This window comes from Dipodomys merriami, unplaced genomic scaffold (assembly GCF_024711535.1).
Source record: "Dipodomys merriami isolate MVZ:Mamm:240054 unplaced genomic scaffold, mDipMer1.0.p SCAF_401, whole genome shotgun sequence".
Lineage (NCBI taxonomy): Eukaryota > Metazoa > Chordata > Mammalia > Rodentia > Heteromyidae > Dipodomys > Dipodomys merriami.
Genome location: NW_027205616.1, coordinates 438981 through 462969, shown reverse-complemented (window position 1 = coordinate 462969; position 23989 = coordinate 438981). Strand labels below are relative to the sequence as shown.

At 63.0% G+C, this 23989-nt stretch overlaps 1 protein-coding gene across 2 annotated transcripts in view; it reads right to left on the bottom strand.

Moving 5' to 3' along the window:
* Positions 1-23989, bottom strand: part of LOC138806608 (selenocysteine-specific elongation factor-like) — a 137182-nt gene that overhangs the window by 62095 nt on the left and 51098 nt on the right. For both annotated transcript variants that reach the window (XM_069992041.1, XM_069992042.1), the window contains exons 2-4: positions 13435-13642; positions 5774-5870; positions 2517-2681 (exon numbers count right to left, since the gene is read on the bottom strand). In XM_069992041.1, the coding sequence (XP_069848142.1) occupies positions 2517-2681; positions 5774-5870; positions 13435-13642 (470 nt within the window). The remainder of the gene's footprint in view (positions 1-2516; positions 2682-5773; positions 5871-13434; positions 13643-23989) is intronic.

The following is a 23989-nucleotide window of genomic DNA, read 5'->3' as shown; positions in this document are numbered from 1 at the left end:
TGGTTTGGGAGCCGGAGCCCAAATCTGCACCTACGTGGGGTTGGTCCCACGCCCACAGGGCCCATCCCGGGCGACTCCTCCCGGAGGCCCCAGGGCCCAAGCCACAACCACCTCCTCTGTGGACTTCGTGGATCTCCGTGTCCACCTGGACTTTGTGGACCTCTGTGTCCATGTGGACTTCGTGGACCTCCATGCCCGTGTGGACTTCGTGGATCTCCGTGCCCGTGTGGACTTCGTGGATCTCCGTGCCCGTGTGGACTTCGTGGACCTCCGTGACCGTGTGGACTTCGTGGACCTCCGTGACCGTGTGGACTTCGTGGACCTCCGTGTGGACTTCGTGGACCTCCGTGCCCACGTGGACCTCCGTGTCCATGTGGACTTCGTGGATCTCCGTGCCCGTGTGGACTTCGTGGACCTCTGTGACCGTGTGGACTTCGTGGACCTCCGTGCCCACGTGGACTTCGTGGACCTCTGTGCCCCTGTGGACTTCGTGGACCTCCGTGTCCATGTGGACTTCGTGGATCTCTGTGCCACATGGACATCATGGATTTCCATGCCCATGTGGACTTTGGGCACCTCTGTGGCCACGTGGACCTTGTGGATCTGTCACCCCTTTCTGTTTCTTACCTGGGCACTTGTCCTTGGATTTAGTCACCTTCATCATGTTACAAAGACCCACACAGGTCACATTCTGAGGTTCTGGGTGGAGGCATCATTCAACCTTACTGTAGTTTACCCTCTGGTGCTCAGAACTTCACAGCTGTCCTACATACAAAACATACGTCGCCCTGTCTGCCTTCCCTCCGAGTCCCTCTCACCCAGCCACTACTGTAGGATGCAAGCCTCCTCCAAATACCACTATCTCCACGAGTCCCTGAGCAGGTGTGGGTGGCGCTCTGGGTGTGGTCTGTCTCTGCCACCTGTGGGCCTGGACAAGAAGCAATCTCCCTTCAGACCATATGCAAGACAGCAGAAAGCAAAAACTCCATCCCACAGGGAGGAAGCGGAAGCGGTGCGGAAGGGGTCGGCGGCTCCATGAAGGTTGGGCACCCCGAGGGGCAAATCCTATCAGCTTCCGGGACCTGCAACGTGTGCCCGGCACCCAGCTGCCAACCTCATTCCTCCCCGGAGCCTCTGCCCAGTGCCGCGTCCCCCTCCTTCCCACCACGCCTTCCTCCCAAGCTGCAGAAGTTGGGAGACTCTGAACAAAGCAACAGGAATGCTGCCGGCCCACGGCCTTCCGGCCCCAGCGGCCCCAGCAGCTCTGCCCGGGGCCGGCTCTCCAGACTTCAGCCTGCCGAATCCCACCAGGTCCAAGCCAGCTCCCACAACCCAGAACACGTATCTGTACAGAATGCCACCTAGACCAGTTGGGGCTCGAGTGCGGGCACCCACACCCCTGTGACGCACTCCCGTCGCTGAGAAACCCAACGCGTCCTCCCGCAGTGCCGCGGCGGTGTCACCCGTGAGCCCAGCTGCCTCCACCGGGGTCTCCACCTGCCGGCTCTGGGGCGCGCCAACGCGGGACGGGCCACGGCCTGCGTCCGGGAAGCCTGTGCGGGCTCCTGGGGCCGTGCGTCTCCCCGCCTCTCAGCTTGCAAGCTGGGCGAGCGTGCACCACTGACCCACGCCCGGCCTGGGCTCAAACCCCCAATCCTCCTGCTTTGTTCCTTCAGCCGCTGGAGTATAGACACGCCTACCACACCATAGACACAAAAGCCTTCTCAAGGGCACTGGAGACACCGAGTCAGCCCGGACGTGGCACAAGGCGGCGGCATGCGGTGGGGATGGAGCGCTGTCCCGCGGTCCTCCGAGGGTGGCGGGGCCGGCGGCACAGCCTGGACGCCCCAGAGCGAGCGACTCAGCACTGTCAATCTGTGTTCAATATCAAAGGCCCCCCCCTTTTTTTTGCCGTTCCTGGGGCTTGAACTCAGGGCCTGGGCACTGTCTCTGAGCTGCTTTGTTTGCTCAAGACTAGGCTCTAACATTTGAGCCACTGTAATACTTCTTTTTGCTCATGTGGTGCTAAGGAATCGAACCCAGGGCCTCATGCATGCAAGGCAAGCGCTCTACCACTGAGATCCTTTCCAACCTTCAATCTGAAATTCTTCTGGTTAAGAAACATGTATGGTGGGCATGCCTGTGATTACAACATCGGGGAGGCACTGAGGCAGGAGGATGGAAAATTCTAGAACAGCCTAGATAAAGAAATAAAAAGGTACCCCAAATAACCATGCGTATACCTGGTGTCCCTCCAATAGCCAGGCATGCATCTGCCGTACCCCAAATAACCACACGCAAGTGCCGCCCCGAGCCCGAGGGCTCACAGAAAGGCACGGTGTCCGTGTCCGCCCTGGTCTCTCGCCCTGCCCTCCAGCTCCGGCACACGGGCCACGAGGGCGTTCTAAAGAGAATTTGAGAATCCAGGAGAGCAGCACTTCTGGGCTGAGATGGGAGGGGGAGGGGGGGAGGGGTGAGCAGGTCCAGAGGTGCAAAGAAGCACCAGAAGAGCTGACCTTGAGGGCAGGGATCTCCACGCTGTCCCCGAGGCTGACGGAGCCCGACAGCACCGTGCCGGTCATCACGGTGCCCTGGCCCTTGATGGAGAAGCAGTGGTCCACAGACATGAGGAACGGGCCCGAGGGGTCTCTCTCAGGGATGGAAATCTGGGATATCAGGACCTAGAGAAGAGAGGTTGCTGCCAGGTCAGAGCAGACCTCCCCCCTGCTGATTCCCAGCTGAGGGGCTGGGGGGGGGAGCACCCCGGGAGGCCTCCCCGCCCCTCCCTCTCCTCCTCCTCCCCGCCCCTCCCCGTCCTACCCCTCCTCCCGCCCCTCCCCCTCCCCCTCCTCCCGCCCCTCCCCCTCCTCCTCCTCCCCACCCCTCCCCGTCCTACCCCTCCTCCCGCCCCTCCCCCTCCCCCTCCTCCCGCCCCTCCCCCTCCTCCTCCTCCCCACCCCTCCCCGTCCTACCCCTCCTCCCGCCCCTCCCCCTCCCCCTCCTCCCGCCCCTCCCCCTCCTCCTCCTCCCCGCCCCTCCCCGTCCTACCCCTCCTCCCGCCCCTCCCCCTCCCCCTCCTCCCGCCCCTCCCCCTCCTCCTCCTCCCCACCCCTCCCCGTCCTACCCCTCCTCCCGCCCCTCCCCCTCCCCCTCCTCCCCACCCCTCCCCGTCCTACCCCTCCTCCCCCCGCCCCTCCTCCCCTTCCTCCTCCCCCTCCTCCTTCTCTCCCCATCCATCTCATCCTCGGGTATCTGTTGTGGAGCCCGGTGCACGTGCCCCCTGCCCAGGCTTCAGGCCCCACGCAGGACACCGCAGCCCCACACCAGGCATCCGCGGGCAGACCTGCATGCTCACCGCTGGCTCACCTCCCCGTGGCCCTGAACCTTCCGGAAGGGCCGTGTCTACCCAGCTCTGTCCCACCAGGCGCCGCGTGTCCGGCCACTCTGCGCGTCCCAGCGTGCAGCACCGCAGCGGCTGGCACGGCGCCTGAGGGCCGGGGGCCTGGCCGGGCGCCGGGGTGAGAGCTGCGGGCCGCGGCGGGGATCTTCACCCCCACCCCAGGCACCAGCGAGGCAGGGGCAGTCCACGTCTGCCCACGCTGGCCCACACTGGCCTGTGCCGGTCCGTGCCGGCTGGCCCGAGTGGGGCTCGGGGCCTGTGCTGGTCTGTGCTGGCCTGTGCTGGTCTGTGCCTGTCTGTGCCGGTCTGTGCTGGCCTGTACCAGCCTGTGCCTGTCTGTGCCGGTCTGTGCTGGCCTGTGCTGGTCTGTGCGGGCCTGTGCAGATCTGTGCGGGCCAGCCCGAGTGGGGCCCGCGGCCTGTGCCGGTCTGTGCTGGCCTGTGCTGGTCTGTGCCGGCTGGCCGGGGCCTGCGGCCTGTACCGGCCTGTACCAGCCTGTGCCTGTCTGTGCCGGTCTGTGCTGGCCTGTGCCGGCCCGATCGGGGCCCGCAGCCCAGTTTCCTCACGTCAGCTCTGCTCGGGCGCTGTCAGAGCTAATCAAGAAACAAACACGCACAAAGGCGCAGCACGCCGCGGCGCTGCTTTGACTTGGTTGTTTTCTGATTTCATAAGGAACAGGCTGTCAGGAAACTATTCGGTAGTGAATGTTACAAAACTTGGTCTTGTGATCACATTTTAAAGTTCAAAACAGGCTTGGTCTGATTTATGTAGCGGCTTTTAAGAGGAATATACAAACATACCTCGTAGCCACATTTTTTGTGGATTTTACTTGAACAGAAACAACTGTGGCAGCTTCTAGGCCTCTGGAGCTGATGCGCAGGCCAGAAAACTCCAGCTCCGGGAGCCGCCAGCCCAGAGGGGCGGCCGGGGCCGGGTGCAGGGGACGGGCTCGGACCCCCGCTTCCCCGCACACTGGCTGGCGGGCCTCTCAGCCTCCCCCGTGACTCGCGGATAAACACCTTAGTGTGGGGCCTGGGACACTGGGTCGGTGTCACAGTCCTGAGCACGTGGGACGTCATCTGTGCACGTGACACCCAGGACTCCTGCTCGCCATCACCGAGACCCCGCTCGCCATCACCAGCCCCGAGACCCCCCTCGCCATCACCAGCCCCGAGACCCCCCTCGCCATCACCAGCCCCGAGACCCCCCTCGCCATCACCAGCCCCGAGACCCCCCTCGCCATCACCAGCCCCGAGACCCCCCTCGCCATCACCAGCCCCGAGACCCCCCTTGCCATCACCAGCCCCGAGACCCCCCTCGCCATCACCAGCCCCGAGACCCCCCTCGCCATCACCGAGACCCCCCTCGCCATCACCAGCCCCGAGACCCCCCTTGCCATCACCAGCCCGGAGACCCCCCCTCACCATCACCAGCCCCGAGACCCCCCTCACCATCACCGAGACCCCCCTCACCATCACCGAGACCCTCCCCTCGCCATCACCATCACCGAGACCCCCCTCGCCATCACCAGCCCCGAGACCCCCCCTTGCCATCACCAGCCCCGAGACCCCGCTCGCCATCACCAGCCCCAAGACCCCCCTTGCCATCACCAGCCCCAAGACCCCCCTCGCCATCACCAGCCCCAAGACCCCGCTCGTCATCACCAGCCCCGAGACCTCCCTCACCATCACCAGCCCCGAGACCCCCCTCGCCATCACCAGCCCCGAGACCCCCCTCGCCATCACCAGCCCCAAGACCCCACTCGCCATCACCAGCCCCGAGACCCCCCCCTCACCATCACCAGCCCCGAGACCCCCCCTCACCATCACCAGCCCCGAGACCCCCCTCGCCATCACCAGCCCCAAGACCCCCCTCACCATCACCAGCCCTGAGACCCCCCCTCACCATCACCAGCCCCGAGACCCCCCCTTGCCATCACCAGCCCTGAGACCCCCCTCGCCATCACCAGCCCCAAGACCCCGCTCACCATCACCAGCCCCGAGACCCCCCTCACCAGCCCCGAGACCTCCCTCGCCATCACCAGCCCCGAGACCCCCCTCACCATCACTGAGACCCTCCCCTCACCATCACCAGCCCCGAGACCCCCCTCGCCATCACCAGCCCCGAGACCCCCCTTGCCATCACCAGCCCCGAGACCCCCCTCACCATCACCAGCCCCAAGACCCCCCTCACCATCACCAGCCCCGAGACCCCCCTCGCCATCACCAGCCCCAAGACCCCCCTCACCATCACCAGCCCCGAGACCCCCCCTCGCCATCACCAGCCCCGAGACCCCCCCTCGCCATCACCAGCCCTGCAAGGCCAGCACTGTCCCCTCCGCCCTCCCCTGGGCAGAGCCTGAGTGGACAGTACCTCGATGAGCTCTGGGATGCCCTGTGGAGCTTCAGTGTCAGGGGCCTCTGGTCCCCCGGGCTTGGCGGCCACAGGCACGACTGGTGCCCCCTGGAACCTGAAAGAGAGCCAGCAACAGCACCGTCACAGAGCGCAGGGCACGGAGCGCAGGGCACCGACACGGAGCGCAGGGCACGGAGCGCAGGGCACCGACACGGAGCACAGGGCACAGACACGGAGCGCAGGGCACCGTCACAGAGTGCAGGGCACCGACACGGAGCGCAGGGCACCGTCACGGAGTGCAGGGCACCGACACGGAGCGCAGGGCACCGACACGGAGCGCAGGGCACGGAGCGCAGGGCACCGACACGGAGCGCAGGGCACGGAGCGCAGGGCACCGTCACGGAGCGCAGGGCACCGTCACAGAGTGCAGGGCACGGAGCGCAGGGCACCGACACGGAGCACAGGGCACGGAGCGCAGGGCACCGTCACAGAGCGCAGGGCACCGACACGGAGCACAGGGCACGGAGCGCAGGGCACCGTCACGGAGCGCAGGGCACCGTCACAGAGCGCAGGGCACGGAGCGCAGGGCACCGTCACGGAGCGCAGGGCACGGAGCGCAGGGCACCGACACGGAGCACAGGGCACCGACACGGAGCGCAGGGCACGGAGCGCAGGGCACCGTCACGGAGCGCAGGGCACGGAGCGCAGGGCACCGTCACGGAGCGCAGGGCACCGTCACAGAGTGCAGGGCACAGAGCGCAGGGCACCGACACGGAGCACAGGGCACGGAGCGCAGGGCACCGACACGGAGCGCAGGGCACCGACACGGAGCGCAGGGCACGGAGCGCAGGGCACCGACATGGAGCGCAGGGCACGGAGCGCAGGGCACCGTCACGGAGCGCAGGGCACCGTCACAGAGTGCAGGGCACGGAGCGCAGGGCACCGACACGGAGCACAGGGTACGGAGCGCAGGGCACCGACATGGAGCGCAGGGCACCGACACGGAGCACAGGGCACGGAGCGCAGGGCACCGTCACGGAGCGCAGGGCACGGAGCGCAGGGCACCGACACGGAGCGCAGGGCACCGACACGGAGCGCAGGGCACGGAGCGCAGGGCACCGTCACGGAGCGCAGGGCACCGTCACGGAGCGCAGGGCACAGAGCGCAGGGCACCGACATGGAGCGCAGGGCACAGAGCGCAGGGCACCGACACAGAGCGCAGGGCACAGAGCGCAGGGCACCGACACGGAGCGCAGGGCACAGAGCGCAGGGCACAGAGCGCAGGGCACCGTCATGGAGCGCAGGACACCGACACGGAGCGCAGGGCACCGTGGGAGGGAGGGGGGTCTGGAGCGCACCCCGCTTGCTCCTTGCCAGGCAGGGACAGGACAGGAGGGACCCGGAGGCCCCGTGGGGAAAGCCCTGGCATGGAGGGCGCTCCTGGTTTTACATCACGCAATGGAGCCTCGGCAGCCTGGCCCTGATCCTGAAGAAAAGATGGCCTTGAAGTTGACAGCACCCAGGTCCCGCGAGGCTCTGGAGGGGAGCCCCGGGCGCACCCCGCGCAGCAGCGCCGCCGGTCCACGTCGGTGCCCTGAGCGAGCAGCAGCAGCCGAGTCCTGGTGCCCCCTGGACCCAGACAGCCGGCTGGACGCAAGCAACTTTGCCAGCACACCAACGGACCAGACGATGAAAAACGGACACAGGCGAATCCTAAGGCCTGGCTCCGTGCAACCGGCTCCACAGGCACCGCAGGTGCCGCTCACAGCGGACGCCCTCTGCGCACGGGCCCCATGCCAAGGGCTCCCTCCCAAGGAAGGCCGAGAGTCCCGGTGTGCACAGCGGGGCTGTAACCGACAGACGGGCGTTCCCGAGTCACGGAGCCCGTGGCACAGACGGGCGCCACGAGGCCGACATTCACCAAGCCCAGGGCCCCCGCAGGCCCCGCGCAGCCTCGGCACCCAATGACAGGGCCGGGCTAGAGGAGAAACGAAGAGATGAAACCGGTAAGCAGCAGACACGGGGCCTGGAAGAAGACGTCTCAAGAGTGACCAGAGGGAAACAGAGAGAGAAGCCCACAGCAGCAAACAGCGAACAGCGTGCAAGCAGCAACAACCCTGTCTGTACAGCACACGTGGGAGGAAGGATGCTGCCCCGGGACGGACGGACGGACGGACGGACAGACGGACAGGCGACCTGGGAGGAGGACGCTGACCCGGGACAGATGGACGGACAGGCGACCTGAGAGGAGGACGCTGCCCCAGGACGGACAGACGGACAGGCGACCTGGGAGGAAGACGCTGCCCCGAGACGGATGGACGGACAGGTGACCTGAGAGGACGCTGCCCCGGGACGGAAGGATGGACGGATGGACAAGCGACCTGGGAGGCGGACGCTGCCCCGGGAGGCACTGGGGAGACCGTGGGTACATTTTTATCTTCTGTTTTGATTTCTATTGCCACGGATAGATGCTTATGCAAGAGTAATTTTAAATACCTTCAAAGACAAAGAAATCACAAAGAAAAACGATCAAAAAGTCTGTCTACATAAAAATTAGAAACTTCTGCCTGTCAAAAAAAATGGGAATGCACGAACAATAAATGCTGAAGACCTATTTGCAGCACATCTGGTTGGAAAAGGGTTAATAGCTGTGTTCCCACTAATAACACCCCTAACATGTCAGAAAGAAGTGTGAAACTCACAAGAAGCCAAGAGACAAGCGTATACTCAAACAAGTGACATACCCTTGCGATCCTAAGGTTTCCAATATGTTTATACCACACGAGTTTACACGTACGTACCAAAGCTAGCTGCTGACCCTGTGTGAATAATAATATGTAGACAATAATAGGGCAATGTTCAACCAAAGATACAAACGTTCACGTCTTTTGATCTAGTTATCTCAGATCTGGGAGACCACCATGAGGTGAAACCTGAAAATACAGCCAAAGCTTAATGATCTACAAAAGTATTCAGCCCAAAAAAGAAAATCCAGTCTAAAGAGCTGAGAAGAGGGCTGGGAAGGTGGCTCAGTGGTAGAGCGCTTGCCTCGCATGTATGAGGCCCTGGGTTCAATTCCTCAGCACCACATAAGCAAAAAGAAAAAAGCCAGAAGTGGTGCTGTGGCTCAAGTGGTAGAGCGCTAGCCTTGAGCTGAAGAGCTGAGGGACAGCGCCCAGGCCCAGAGTTCAAGCTCTATGACTGACCAACAAAAACAACAACAATCCTGAAGAATGAATAGGACAAAGCTAATTAGTGGTATGAAAGATTTAACACCTAAAAACTTCAAAACATTGCTTTAAAAAAACTAGAAAAAAGACGTAAGTGAATGAAAAGTGATTCCATGTCCACGTATGGTAAGATGTCCCACGGCAAAGATGTCACTGCCACCAAACACACCCACAGACTCCAGACTCCGCACAGTGCTGATCTGCTCCTAACCAACCCAGACCCCAGACAATCCCCATCAACATTCCAACATCACTTAGCAGAAATGGAAACACACACCTCAAATGCGTGGGATTGTAAGTACCCAAAACCATCGTGGACAAATCAGAAGTGAGAACCCTACTTCCTGAACCCAAACCCCCGAGTCTCGGTCCTGACAGACACACAGACTGGGATGACGGACTAGAAACAGACACACAGCTGGATGCGTGCGGGTGCCAGATGCAAGACTGACAGCTACACACAAGAGAATGCCCCCGAGCTCCTACCTCACACACACACACACACGCACACACACACACACACACACACACACACACACAGAGCTCCTACCTTGCACACACACACACACACACAGAGCTCCTACCTCACACACACACACACACACAGCTCCTACCTCGCACACACACACACACACACACAGCTCCTACCTCACACACACACACACACACACACACAGCTCCTACCTCACACACACACACACACACACAGCTCCTACCTCACACACACACACACACACACAGCTCCTACCTCACACACACACACACACAGCTCCTACCTCACACACACACACACACACACACACACACACACACACACACACACAGCTCACACGGTCCAAGCTTAATCTTAAAAGCTAAAACTATAAATTGGAAAGACACACAGTAGAAAAGTTATTCAGGACACTGGATTTGGCAACGACTTCACAGACATGATTCCAAAACAGCGGCCACAAAAAACCAGGTAAGATTTAGAATTTTCACTTATTGAAACAGACTATCAAGAACTAAAGAGTACAAAAAAAAAGTTTTAACCCAAAACTGCAGCAGCCGCTCTCTGAGGACGTGCAGCCCGAGCCCCTACTCTCCAAGTTCTTTCAATTGTTCTCTGGATAGAAAAATACGTTTTATGTTTTTCAGGTTTTGATAAGTGTGTGGTTCACTTTTTCTAGATAAAAATGTTCTTCGCATTTAAAAAAATGCACTTGATGAGGAACTCAGCTGTCAGGAAAGTTCGGCCGCGTGGACAGATCCGGAGGTGGCGCCCCAGGGCCTCGGGCCCCGCTGGTCCCGGGCAGGGCCCTCTCCTGCCAGCGCTGAGGACGGCGGACTGCTCTGATAAAGTCCATGATCTGACCTAGCGTTCACTGAAGTAATAGTATCAATCTAAACGTGCAAGTGAGGATTTTCCGTCAACGTAACTAACCAGTGTTTGAGTATGACTTCACCTCGGAGAGCACGCCAGGCCTGCTTCCCGCAGTGAGTGGTTCTGACACCCACCGTGCTTTGAGGTGGGGTCCACGAGGCCTGCTCTCTCCTTCCTGGCAAGTAAATAAAACAGCAGGCGTCAAATAACTTACTAAAAGAAGGCCCAATGTTTTATCTTCCTTTTTACAGTCTCCTATCCACTTCCGTGGGGAATAACAAAGTCTGAATTCTTATGCAACACTTATCTAAATGTGTCGATTTTATCGGATTGATGAATTTTGCAAACAAAAGGCAGGCCAGGAATCTTTTATGACACATTTGGTCCATTCACAGTCTGGGGCTTTAATTTAACCAACTTGAGAATTCTGGGGGAGACCTGCAGGTGTTGATTCTGAAAAAAACCATATCATAACTGGGAAGGCCAATCAATCTTCATGACAGAGCGGCACGCAGGATATTGTGCCGGCTGCAGAGCAGCAGGCAGCGGGGGACCGTCTCCCCGTGACCGCTGCTCAGGGTGGATCGGGGGGCCCGTCTCCCCGTGACCGCTGCTCAGGATGGATCGGGGGCCCGTCTCCCCGTGACCGCTGCTCAGGATGGATCGAGGGGCCCGTCTCCCCGTGACGGCTGCTCCGTGTGGATCGGGGGGCCCGTCTCCCCGTGACCGCTGCTCAGGATGGATCGGGGGCCCGTCTCCCCGTGACCGCTGCTCAGGATGGATCGAGGGGCCCGTCTCCCCGTGACGGCTGCTCAGGATGGATCGGGGGGCCCGTCTCCCCGTGACGGCTGCTCAGGATGGATCGGGGGCCCGTCTCCCCGTGACCGCTGCTCAGGGTGGATCGGGGGCCCGTCTCCCCGTGACCGCTGCTCAGGGTGGATCGGGGGCCCGTCTCCCCGTGACCGCTGCTCAGGGTGGATCGGGGGCCCGTCTCCCCATGATGGCTGCTCAGGATGGATCGGGGGGCCCGTCTCCCCGTGACCGCTGCTCAGGGTGGATCGGGGGGCCCGTCTCCCCGTGACCGCTGCTCAGGGTGGATCGGGGGCCCGTCTCCCCGTGACGGCTGCTCCGTGTGGATCGGGGGGCCCGTCTCCCCGTGACCGCTGCTCAGGATGGATCGGGGGGCCCGTCTCCCCGTGACCGCTGCTCAGGGTGGATCGGGGGCCCGTCTCCCCGTGACCGCTGCTCAGGATGGATCGGGGGGCCCGTCTCCCCGTGACCGCTGCTCAGGGTGGATCGGGGGGCCCGTCTCCCCGTGACCGCTGCTCCGTGTGGATCGGGGGCCCGTCTCCCCGTGACCGCTGCTCAGGGTGGATCTGGGCCCGGGCGGAAGTGGGAGAGAGCAGCGTCCTCGTCTTTTCAAGCACACCAGAGTCGTCATCCTGGGCTGGGCCGCGGGTCCCACACCCTGCCCCTGCACACCCGGCCTGGCAGCGCCACGCCCTCCTGCCCTGGCCAACGCCGGGCCCGCGCCCAGCTCGGCCAGCGCCCCGCTGCCCCGCAGAATCAGACCACAGACGATGATGGTGCAGGCCGCCGCCGCCGCCGCCGCCTGTTTGGCTTTCAGGCTCTGGCTTCACCTCCCCCCCGCTGCCTGGGACCCGACCCAGCAGCCTGTCTGCTGCAGCCGGCCAGCCACCCTGCACAGACCCCAGGGACGCCGTGCCCCAAGGTGGGACAGGGCGGTGGCGGGCCCCACCGGCCTCCTCAGCAGCACCTGTCAGTGACGCGGCTCACCGCCGCCGGCACCCGCCCCAAGTGGGCATCACGGCTCTGGTCTCCCTGGCACGGGGCCTGGCTGAGACGCCGGCCGTGGCCAGCGTGCACCACGGCAGGCCCAGCCTTCCACACAGGGACGGCCCCGAGGCCTCAAACGCCGGGACACAGGCCGGCGTCAGGACACGGGACCGCGGGGTGCCGTGGCGGGACGGTGCCCGGAGACAACGGCAGCAACACCAAGCTCTGCTCCGCGTCTGTGGCACCAGACAGCTTTGATACAGAGCAGGGAGGGGAGCCTGCCAGCCACGCGGACGGGGAGCAGCTCACAGACAGACGCCCCTGACCCGGGACACACGGACACCTCACACCCGGACACCCCTGACCCAGGACACACGGACACCTCACACCCGGACACCCCTGACCCGGGACACACGGACACCTCACACCCAGACACCCCTGACCCGGGACACACGGACACCTCACACCCGGACACCCCTGACCCGGGACACACGGACACCTCACACCCAGACACCCCTGACCCATGCGGATGAGGAGCACCTCACACATGGACACGGCTGACCCGGGACACACGGACACCTCACACCCAGACACCCCTGACCCATGCGGATGAGGAGCACCTCACACCCAGACACCCCTGACCCGGGACACACGGACACCTCACACCCAGACACCCCTGACCTGGGACACACGGACACCTCACACCCGGACACCCCTGACCCATGCAGATGAGGAGCACCTCACACATGGACACGGCTGACCCGGGACACACGGACACCTCACACCCAGACACCCCTGACCCGGGACACACGGACACCTCACACCCAGACACCCCTGACCCGGGACACACGGACACCTCACACCCAGACACCCCTGACCCGGGACACACGGACACCTCACACCCAGACACCCCTGACCCGGGACACACAGACACCTCACACCCGGACACCCCTGACCCGGGACACACGGACACCTCACACCCAGACACCGCTGACCCATGCGGATGAGGAGCACCTCACACATGGACACGGCTGACCCGGGACACACGGACACCTCACACCCGGACACCGCTGACCCATGCGGATGAGGAGCACCTCACACACGGACACGGCTGACCCGGGACACACACATGGACACCCCTGACCCGGGACACACATGGACACGGCTGACCCGGGACACACATGGACACGGCTGACCCGGGACACACATGGACACGGCTGACCCGGGACACACATGGACACGGCTGACCCGGGACACACATGGACGCCTCCTCACAGGGCAGCACTCACTTGGTGCCCTCCAGCGTCTTCTGCATCCGCTTGGTCATCCTGTCGATGGCCGCCTGCCTCTTGCCCTCGGCCAGAAGGTCCACCTTGTTAAGCACCACGACCAGCTTCTGGCAGGCGATCTGGCCGATCACCAGGCACTCCGCAGACTGCGTCTGCATGCCCTTGGTGACGTCGATGACCAGCATCATGAGGTCGATGATCTGAGCCCCTGTGGGAGACGGCAGAGGTCAGAGGCTGCTACCTCCCAGGCAGGGGGGCGGGGAAGGGCCAGCCCATGAGGGGCTGCGGCCTGGTCTAGGACTGGGCCCGCCCGCGTCACTGAGCCACGGACACATCTGGAGAGCGGAGGACACGAAGGCCCCCGGCAGAGCGCGCCGGCTGCCCAGGCAGGGCCGAGGCGTGCCGACGCCACACGCACCTGCCCCCGGTGCGGCTCTGTGAAGGCCCAGACTCCTGCGCTAACTCACACGGGAGGGCACGCGGGGTCTTCACCAAGCTGGGGGCGGCTACCCTCTGTGAAGGGCTGCGTGGCCCCCATTCCTCCTGTCCTCCCAGCTCCTCTGCGGAGCCCTGCTTCCGCTGTCCTGACCCGCCCTGATGCCCAGCGTGAGCCCCGCCCCACCACCAGCCCCCCGATGCCCAGCGTGAGCCCCGCCCCACCACCAGCCCCCCAATGCCCAGCTGTGAGCCCCGCCCCACCACCAGCCCCCCATGCCCAGCGTGAGCCCCGCCCCACCACCAGCCCCCCGATGCCCAGCGTGAGCCCCGCCCCACCACCAGCCCCCCGATGCCCAGCGTGAGCCCCACCCCACCACCAGCCCCCCATGCCCAGCGTGAGCCCCGCCCCACCACCAGCCCCCCGATGCCCAGCGTGAGCCCCGCCCCACCACCAGCCCCCCCGATGCCCAGCGTGAGCCCCACCCCACCACCAGCCCCCCATGCCCAGCGTGAGCCCCGCCCCACCACCAGCCCCCCGATGCCCAGCGTGAGCCCCGCCCCACCACCAGCCCCCCGATGCCCAGTGTGAGCCCCGCCCCACCACCAGCCCCCCGATGCCCAGCGTGAGCCCCGCCCCACCACCAGCCCCCCATGCCCAGCGTGAGCCCCGCCCCACCACAAGCTCAGCAGCAGGGAGAACAGGACACCAGGGGCCCTGTCAGGGCACACAGGAGCAAGGGAAGACAGGAGGGGGAAAACAAGGCAGAAGGGGGAGAGGTGAAGAGCATGAGGGAGGAGCGTGAGGGAGGAGGGTGAGGGAGGAGGGTGAGGGAGGAGCGTGAGGGAGGAGGGTGAGGGAGGAGGGTGAGGGAGGAGGGTGAGGGAGGAGCGTGAGGGAGGAGCGTGAGGGAGGAGGGTGAGGGAGGAGCGTGAGGGAGGAGGGTGAGGGAGGAGCGTGAGGGAGGAGGGTGAGGGAGGAGCGTGAGGGAGGAGGGTGAGGGAGGAGGGTGAGGGAGGAGCGTGAGGGAGGAGTGTGAGGGAGGAGCGTGAGGGAGGAGGGTGAGGGAGGAGGGTGAGGGAGGAGGGTGAGGGAGGAGCGTGAGGGAGGAGCGTGAGGGAGGAGCGTGAGGGAGGAGGGTGAGGGAGGAGGGTGAGGGAGGAGGGTGAGGGAGGAGCGTGAGGGAGGAGGGTGAGGGAGGAGGGTGAGGGAGGAGGGTGAGGGAGGAGCGTGAGGGAGGAGGGTGAGGGAGGAGCGTGAGGGAGGAGCGTGAGGGAGGAGGGTGAGGGAGGAGCGTGAGGGAGGAGGGTGAGGGAGGAGCGTGAGGGAGGAGCGTGAGGGAGGAGCGTGAGGGAGGAGGGTGAGGGAGGAGGGTGAGGGAGGAGGGTGAGGGAGGAGGGTGAGGGAGGAGGGTGAGGGAGGAGGGTGAGGGAGGAGGGTGAGGGAGGAGCGTGAGGGAGGAGGGTGAGGGAGGAGCGTGAGGGAGGAGGGTGAGGGAGGAGCGTGAGGGAGGAGGGTGAGGGAGGAGGGTGAGGGAGGAGCGTGAGGGAGGAGGGTGAGGGAGGAGGGTGAGGGAGGAGCGTGAGGGAGGAGGGTGAGGGAGGAGCGTGAGGGAGGAGCGTGAGGGAGGAGCGTGAGGGAGGAGGGTGAGGGAGGAGCGTGAGGGAGGAGCGTGAGGGAGGAGGGTGAGGGAAGGGCCCAGCGGGAGGCCTCGGCCGTGGGCTGCCGATGTGCCACCGGCTAGCTGACCCGTCCCGCACTGCCTGCCACTCGTGCACGGCCCAGCAGCTGGCCACAAAGGGTGCTAAGACCTGGGACACTGTCCACTCCTCAGAGGCCTCCTGGTCACTGCCGAGTCTCGGGGAAGCGGCCCGCGTGTGCCCGGCCTCCGCGGCCCAGCCAGGGCCAGCACAGGGCAGCGCCCACCGTGGGCCTCCGCCCCCGCCGAGGGAGGGGCCCCGACGGCGCTGCCCACGGGGAGCTGCGCGTCCCCGCAGAGGTGAGCGCAGACAGGACCGCGCCCGTCCGTGGGACGGACGTGTGCCCAGATCTGGGGGACGGCACCGAGGCCGCAGGCAGGCGCTCCGGCCTCCACAGCCTCAGCGGGTCCGCGTGGCGCGCTGCCAATTTGGGAAAATCGTCGTCATGCACGTGAGTGTTGACCAGCCACGTTTACATGCACGTGAGCTGCACTGCGGCGGACATTTGGCTGCCAAAGTTGTAGTGACACGATGTCCAGGGTGGAGGTGAAGGCTGAACGGGACCCGCCGTCCACCGAAGGGGCCTTCGTGGCCCACCACGCGGCTGGGCGAGGGGGAGCACAGGGCTGGGCTGAAGGCAGCAGCAGAGTGCGTGTCTGCGGTGTGTGCTCGAGGAGGAGGTGTTCCACTCAGGGGAGGGAATAGAAAACCCCTCACTCTACGTTCTTTTCTCCTTTTCAAGCAGGAGTGTGCACAATCCACACCGAAATGCAGGATTACGCTGGTTGGTGGTGATGGAGGTTGTGGTGGTTGTGGGGTCTGGGTCTGGGCACTGAGCTTTGCTCGAGGCTAGCGCTCTACCACTTGAGCCACAGCGCCACTTGTGGTTTTCTGGCGATTAACTGGAGATACGAGTTTCATGGACTTTCCTTCCCGGGCTGGCTTTGAACCGCGATCCTCAGATCTCAGCCTCCTGAGTAGCTGGGATGACAGGCGTCATACACCTGTGCTCCCAATGGGCCCGGCTGCCTCCGGTCTTCTCTCCCCCCGACTCCACCTCCCTCCACACAGGGCCCCAGGCTGGACTAGGCCTGTCGGGCCCGGGCCCTCCTCAGCCCTCCCCCGCCCCCGGGAGCTCACCGTGGACCCTGCGCAGCTTCACAAAGCCTGGTGAGGTGCGCTCCCCTCCTCCACGTGACCAGGATCCTACACCTTTCCCCCAGATCCAATCTCCTCCTCAGCCCAGCCGGGCTGAGCCCGCGCCCCTGCACCGGCCCTTCCGCTGGCTGGGCTCCAGAAACAGTCGGCAGACTCCCTCGGCCCCATCCAGCCTCGACAAGCCGCCTTTGTGCAGCGGCACACAGCTCTGCCCCTGCGGTCCCTGTGCGCGGTCAGCGCCAGGGACTTCTAAGGGACAGGGTCAGGGTGCCCCGTCTGCCGCGCTGAGAATCCAGCACCGCGGGAAGCGGGGTCAGCGGCCATCCGCCGCCGCCGCCACCACCGCCCAGTGCCTCCTGCTCCTTCATCACAGGAAGTACACGACTGGTCCGTGCTGTCCTTCCCAGACCCCCAGCGCCCCCAGGACGAGTCCAACACGGTCCTCCACCGTTCCCAGAGAGCAGAGAGGAAGTCACTCTGAGACCAGAGGGGCCGAGCGAGCGGCGGGGCACGCTGACAAAGGACCCTCTGTGCCGCCAGCCATCAGGGCTTTTCATCTGGTTGTCTGACTGCAGAATCCTTGAAAGCGTCGCCGAGTAATTATAACAGGGTTAAAGTTTCCCAGCACTTGAAGAAATTACAATTTCTAATTCTGCAGATGATGTATCTTAAATCATTTTAAAAATACAAATAGCGAGAAGGTCACAGAGGTCAACATTTAACCAAGTCTAGTTATCTGTAAGAATTTCCCTCTGGGACTGATGGAAACCACTAAGTTGAGAAAAAAATCCAACTAAAGAAAAAAAATCACATAAAACTTTAAACGTACTTCAGCAACTATAAATCAGATTTTTTTTTTAAAAAAAAAGCTACATGGTAGACTACGCAACTAGCAAGCACAAAGCTCTAAGTTCAAATCCCATTACTGCCTTCCCCCAAAAGAAAAAGAATCAACGGCTACCGGCCTTCTACGACGGGAAGAGAATATCGAATTTCAGTGAAGAGCCCTCCCCAGCACGGGGGCCTGGTGAGTGCTTCCCGAATCACACTAACGCCACCAAAGAGACACTTTCCACCCACGACTGCTAAGGTGTCGGGTGAACAAGTGCCATCATCGGCAATCACCAACGACAGTGGCGCTCCCAGGTGACACTGAGCCCGTGCGACCGCGCCCAGCCGCTGTCCTGTGTACCACAGACCGCGCTGTGCCGTGCGGCAGGGGGCCCGGGGGACCGTGTGCACCGTGGTCTGCCTCCCACGGCCGCTGCCATCTGACACACAGGCTTGAGAGGAACAGCGGCCACATCAAGGTCCAGAGCAAGGACCTGGCAGGGCTGGAGAGCAGACCCAGACGTCCCCTCCGACGCCCACATCATGACCAGCTGATGTCCCCCATGCCCACATCGCCAACCAGCCACGTCCCCTCCAATGCCCACATCATGACCAGCTGATGTCCACATCGCTGACCAGCCACGTCCCCTCCAATGCCCACGCCATGACCAGCCACGTCCCCTCCAATGCCCACATCATGACCAGCCACGTCCCCTCCCATGCCCACATCATGACCAGCCACGTCCCCTCCAATGCCCACATCGCTGACCAGCTGATGTCCCCCATGTCCACATCGCTGACCAGTCACGTCCAGTCCAGAACCAAACAATGATCCCATGTCTATGCAAGCCCGTGGGTCTCCGAGGCAGCAGAGGCCGGTGCAGAGAGCCCATCAGGACCCAAACACAGGCCCGGCCGGGCAGAGGTCCGAGGGGCCTCGCCAGCCCCCAGGCCCCCACTACTGCTGCCACTCTGGTTCATCACCCAGCACATGCTGGTCCCCCGCTTTGTGGGTCACAACACATTAAATAACTTCCCAAGCCACCCACACACCAGCAAGAAGGCAGGGCTGGCCAGACCACAGCCCGCGCTGCAGCTGTCCGAGCCTGCGTCTAGGGATCCAGCCTGTACTGGGGGCCGGGTGCCGGCCAGCCAGAGGCTCCTGGCTTGGGGTTCTCTCGCATCCCCCCAAGGACAAATCTGGGGTCTGGGCTTGCACAACAGCCAGCAGCCCAGCAGGGTTAGAAGCAGGACTGTCTGGATTCACGTGCTCTGCACTTCCTCCTGGCTGGAGCCTGCCTCCCCGGCCCCCAGACCCAGGCGCGCGCAGAGCAGGTGGCCGGGCAGGGGCTGGCTGCCGGTGGCCGGGGGGCCCACGTGCCGCCCCCCAGGCCTGGGCCGGGGAACAATGGCAGCGTGTCAGCAGCGGGTGGGAGGAACAACAAAGAGAGGCCGTTTGGAAGATCAAGGGAAAAAATAAACAGCCGGGACAAGACAGCAGACAAACAGAGGTGCTGGAGCCCTGCCAAAGCAGGACGGAGGCAGGCGAGGCCGGGAGCCCAGAGCGGGGAGCGGCCGCGGGCGGGAGGCAGACACACCACAGCGCAACCCGGGCCGCCACACCAGGCGGCCCGCAGGCAAACACCAAGTTGAACCAACCTCTCGTGCGAGCCGAAGTGAGTTCCAAACAAACACGAAACCATAAAACTGAAAGAGCTCTAGAAGAAAGGGTGTGGAAAAAAAATGTTATGGCCCTGGGGGCGGGGGGTTCCCGGCATGACCATGCCGCACCCGACCTGGGGCTTGAACTCAGGGCCTGGGCGCCGTCCCTGCCTGAGGAGATCACTCTACCACTTGGGCCACAGATCCACTTTTGGCTCTTTGGTGGCCAGCTGGAGTTGAGTTGGCTTTCAATCAGGATCCTGAGATCTCAACTACCAGAATAGCAAGAATTACAGGTGTGAGCCACCAGTGCCCTGCTCAAACGTTACAGCTTTCAGAGTAACATATGGGGCTGGGAAGGTGGCTCAGTGGTAGAGCGCTGCACCACATAAGCAGAAAAAAAAACAGAAGTGGTGCTGTGGCTTGAGTGGTAGAGCGCTAGCCTTGAGCTGAAGAGCTGAGGGACGGCGCCCAGGCCCAGAGTTTAGCCCCCATGACCAAGAAAAAAAAAAAAAGAGAGAAAGAGAGTAACATATACCTAGTGTGATACAAAAGCTAGAAACAAAAGGAACACCACACACTTAAAAACATAAAAATCAGCCGGTGCTGGCGGCTCACCCCTGTAATCCTGGCTACTCAGGCAGCTGAGATCCTCAGCTCTCCACGCAAAGCCAATCTGTGCTGGAAATTCTACGAGACTCTGTTTGTTATTGGTTGTGGGGCTTGAACTCAGGGCCTGGGTGCTGCCCCTGAGCCTCTTTGTGCCACTTCCTCTAAGAGACTCCAAATTAACCACAAAAAGCTGGAAGTACAGCTGTGAGACTCAAGAGGTGGAGCACTGGTCTTGAACACACAAAAAGCTGAGGACAGTACCTAAGACCTGAGTTCAAGCCCCAGGACCACACAAACAAACAGCATAAAAATCAAACAAATGTGCATGGGGGAAAAAAGACAAAATCTGAAGGTGGAGAAAGTGGGCTAAAGGCTCCACACTCACAAGGCAGTGGTGGAGCTGGCAGTCAGCAGCCAGCAGGGCCTTCCCGGACCCCAGCGTCAGAGACATCCCTGCCTGTTGACATCAGTGAGGTAAAGCAAGAGGCAACTCCTAAACACGAGCGTGCCAGGGTCCCGGGAGACGCCGGAGGGGGAGAGCCCAGGGTCCCGGGAGAGGCCGGAGGGGGAGAGCCCAGGGTCCCGAGACGCCAGAGGGGGAGAGCCCAGGGTCCCGAGACACTGGAGGGGGAGAGCCCAGGGTCCCGAGAGGCCGGAGGGGGAGAGCCCAGGGTCCCGAGACACTGGAGGGGGAGAGCCCAGGGTCCCGGGAGAGGCCAGAGGGGGGGAGAGCCCAGGGTCCCGGGAGACGCCGGAGGGGGAGAGCCCAGGGTCCCGAGACACTGGAGGGGGAGAGCCCAGGGTCCCGAGACACTGGAGGGGGAGAGCCCAGGGTCCCGAGACACTGGAGGGGGAAAGCCCAGGGTCCCGAGACACTGGAGGGGGAGAGCCCAGGGTCCCGAGACACTGGAGGGGGGGAGAGCCCAGGGTCCCGATACACTGGAGGCGGGGAGAGCCCAGGGTCCCGGGAGAGGCCGGAGGGGAGAGCCCAGGGTCCTGGGAGAGGTGCGGTCCGTGTCAGGAAGTTGGCTGTCGTGGACGCTGGGCAGGAGACATCTGAGCACTGCAGGGGAAGCAGGGCAGGGGTGAAGCGCGTCCAGGCGGGGTGCCCAGGCCCGAGGCAGGGCAGGGGTGAAGCGCGTCCAGGCGGGGTGCCCAGGCCCGAGGCAGGGCAGGGGTGAAGCGCGTCCAGGCGGGGTGCCCAGGCCCGAGGCAGGGCAGGGGTGAAGCACGTCCAGGCGGGGTGCCCAGGCCCGAGGCAGGGCAGGGGTGAAGCATCCAGGCGGGGTGCCCAGGCCCGAGGCAGGGCAGGGGTGAAGCGCGTCCAGGCGGGGTGCCCAGGCCTGAGGCAGGGCAGGGGTGAAGCACGTCCAGGCGGGGTGCCCAGGCCCAAGGCAGGGCAGGGGTGAAGCGCGTCCAGGCGGGGTGCCCAGGCCCGAGGCAGGGGCAGAGAGGCCGGGCGCTGCACCGGGGACAGAGGACGATGTGAAAACAGCTCCGACATGTTTAGACACCCTGCAACCCCGGAAACGCAACCAAACCACACTGGAATCGACGAGACCACACGGAGCGTAAGAGAAACGCCAGCCACCGCGCTCCGCCGGCAGCCCACAGAGCCAGTGGTCTCAGAGGAGGACAGGGTGCTGACAAAGCCGGCCCCGCAGGGCTTGCCGGCCGGCCCAACGGGAGCAGCCTGCAGGGCCGTGACCACCCGGACGCAGCCGGGCCGAGGACCGGCCCGGGGAGCCAGGGCCGGCCTGGAGGGAGGGAGGGGCTCTCCGGACAGGCGCCCCAGGACTCGGCACAGCACCGACTCCACGGAGCAGCTGCAGGGAAAGTGCCGCTGGCCCAAAGGCTCCCGCACTCTGGGAAGTCCACGCCGGAAGCCTCATTGGCAGGGGCGGGGAAGAACCAGTCAGTCTCCTCACGATCCTCCTGCCTCAGCCTCCAGAATGCTGGGATTACAGCATGGCCATCACCTCTGGCTAAACATCTCTTTGTATTTATATTTTTGGTGGTACTGGGGTTTGAACTTGGGGCCTTGCGCTTGCCAGGCAGGCACTGTGCTACTTGAATCATGCCCTCAGCCCTTTTTGTGTTCCTTGTTTTCTGAATAAGGGTCTGACCTCTCTGACTGGCCTGGACTGAACCACAGTTCTCCTACTTACACTTCTTGTATCACTGAAGATGGCAGACACACAGACCATGCTCAGCTTTGTACTGGTTGAGATGGGGTCTCACAAACTGCCTGGGATTAGCCTCAAACCACAATCCTCCCTGCCAAGGAACTAGGATTGCAAGCTTGAGGCATCAGGCTAGGGTTAATGTAGTTTTTTGGGTCTTTTTGGTTGTAGGTCTTGGAACTCTGGGCCTGGGCGCTGTCCCTCAGCTCTTCAGCCCAAGGCTAGCGCTCTATTACCTGAGCCACAGTGCCACTTCCGGTTTTTCTGGTGGTTCATTGGAGATAAGGATCTCATGGACTTTCCTGCCAGGGCTGGCTTTGAACCACCATCCTCAGCTCTCAGCCTCCTGAGTAGCTAGGATGACAGGTGTGAGCCATCGGTGCCCCGCTTGATGTATTTCTTTTTAAGGAAACACGATAAAAATTTAAAAAATACTGGCCTGGTGTGGGTGGGAGGGTGGTGTCTGTAGTCTTACTTAGGAGGCTGAGATCGGTGTATCAAGGTTTGAAGCCAGCCTGGGCAGATAACTTCAGGAAACTTTTATCTCCAGTCAAGCACCAAAAAGCCAGAAGCAGTCATGGCGCAGGGGTGGAGTACTAGCCTTGAGCGAAAAAAGCTACGCGAGAGCGTGAGGCCCTGAGTTCAAGCCCAGAGCCAGCGCGCGCGCACACACACACACACACACACAGCGCCAGACACACACACACACACACACACACACACACACACACACACAGCGCCGGACACACACACACACACACACACACACAGCGCCGGAGCAGGGCTTCCTGTCCCCACAGTGGGTGGCGCCCTCCGCCACGTGGCGTGGGTCTGGCTGGCGAGGGGGCGGCCCCACTCTGGCCGCAGCACCAGACCCACGGCACGGGGAGAGGGGCACGTGGGAGCTTCCCGCCGCGTTCTCGTGACTTTTCAGCAAGCTTGAAATGATTTCAAAACGAAAATACGTCGCACGGGGGAGGGGCGGGCACGCGGCCCGAGCTCAGGAGGGCAGCCGCGCCGCAGCGTCAGAACGGACCTGCCGCAGCCACACCGCAGAGCCCCCGGCTTGGACACACTGAGGCCCAGGGAGAGGAGGCTGGGGCCAGACCCCCACCCACAGCAGATATAAAAGAGAGCTCACTGGGCGCCGGTGGCTCACGCCTGAAATCCTAGCTACTCAGGAGGCTGAGATCTGAGGATCGTGGTTCAAAGCCAGACAGGGCAGGAAAGTCCATGAGACTCTTACCTCCAATAAACCACTGGAAAACCAGAAGTGGCGCTGTAGCTCACGTGGTAGAGCGCTCGCCTTGAGCTGAAGAGCTGAGGGACAGCGCCCAGGCCCAGAGCTCAGGCCCACGACCCAGGACAACAACAACAGAATGAGAAGGTCTCCAGCAGCACAAGGGAGCTCCGGCGGATGATCAGGACCTCGGGGCGTGCTCGGGCAAGTCCCCCCTCGCAGCCTGCAGCGGCTGCCCGACTCCGCTAGGGGCCAGGCTTTTTTTTTAGTGGAGGGGTATGGCAGGGTCTTACTCATAGCCCAGGACTGGCCTCCAAGCTCTAATCCTCCAGCCTCAGCCTCCCGAGTGTAGGTTAGAGGCCTGCACTAGTAGGTCTGGCTCTTTTTTTTTTTTTAGTGTTTCTCCAACAATCCTCCCCCTTGGCCTCTAGAAGCAGCGGGAAGCAACCTTTAAAACAAGATTCAACGTTATGAGACATGACATGGACAGCGTTGCAGTCTGCAGGAGTCGGGAGCTGGCGCCCAGCGGGGGCCCCCACCCAGAGGACCGGTCCTGGAGAGTCCTGGGGCCACAGCCATGTCTCCAACTCAAGCTGGGGCCAGGGCAGAGGGCACGAAGGCCTCCCTCCAGGTGGAAGCGGCCGAGCTGGGGGGGGAGGGGGGCACAGAGTCCTCCCTCCAGGTGGAAGCGGCCGAGCTGGGGGGGGAGGGGGGCACAGAGTCCTCCCTCCAG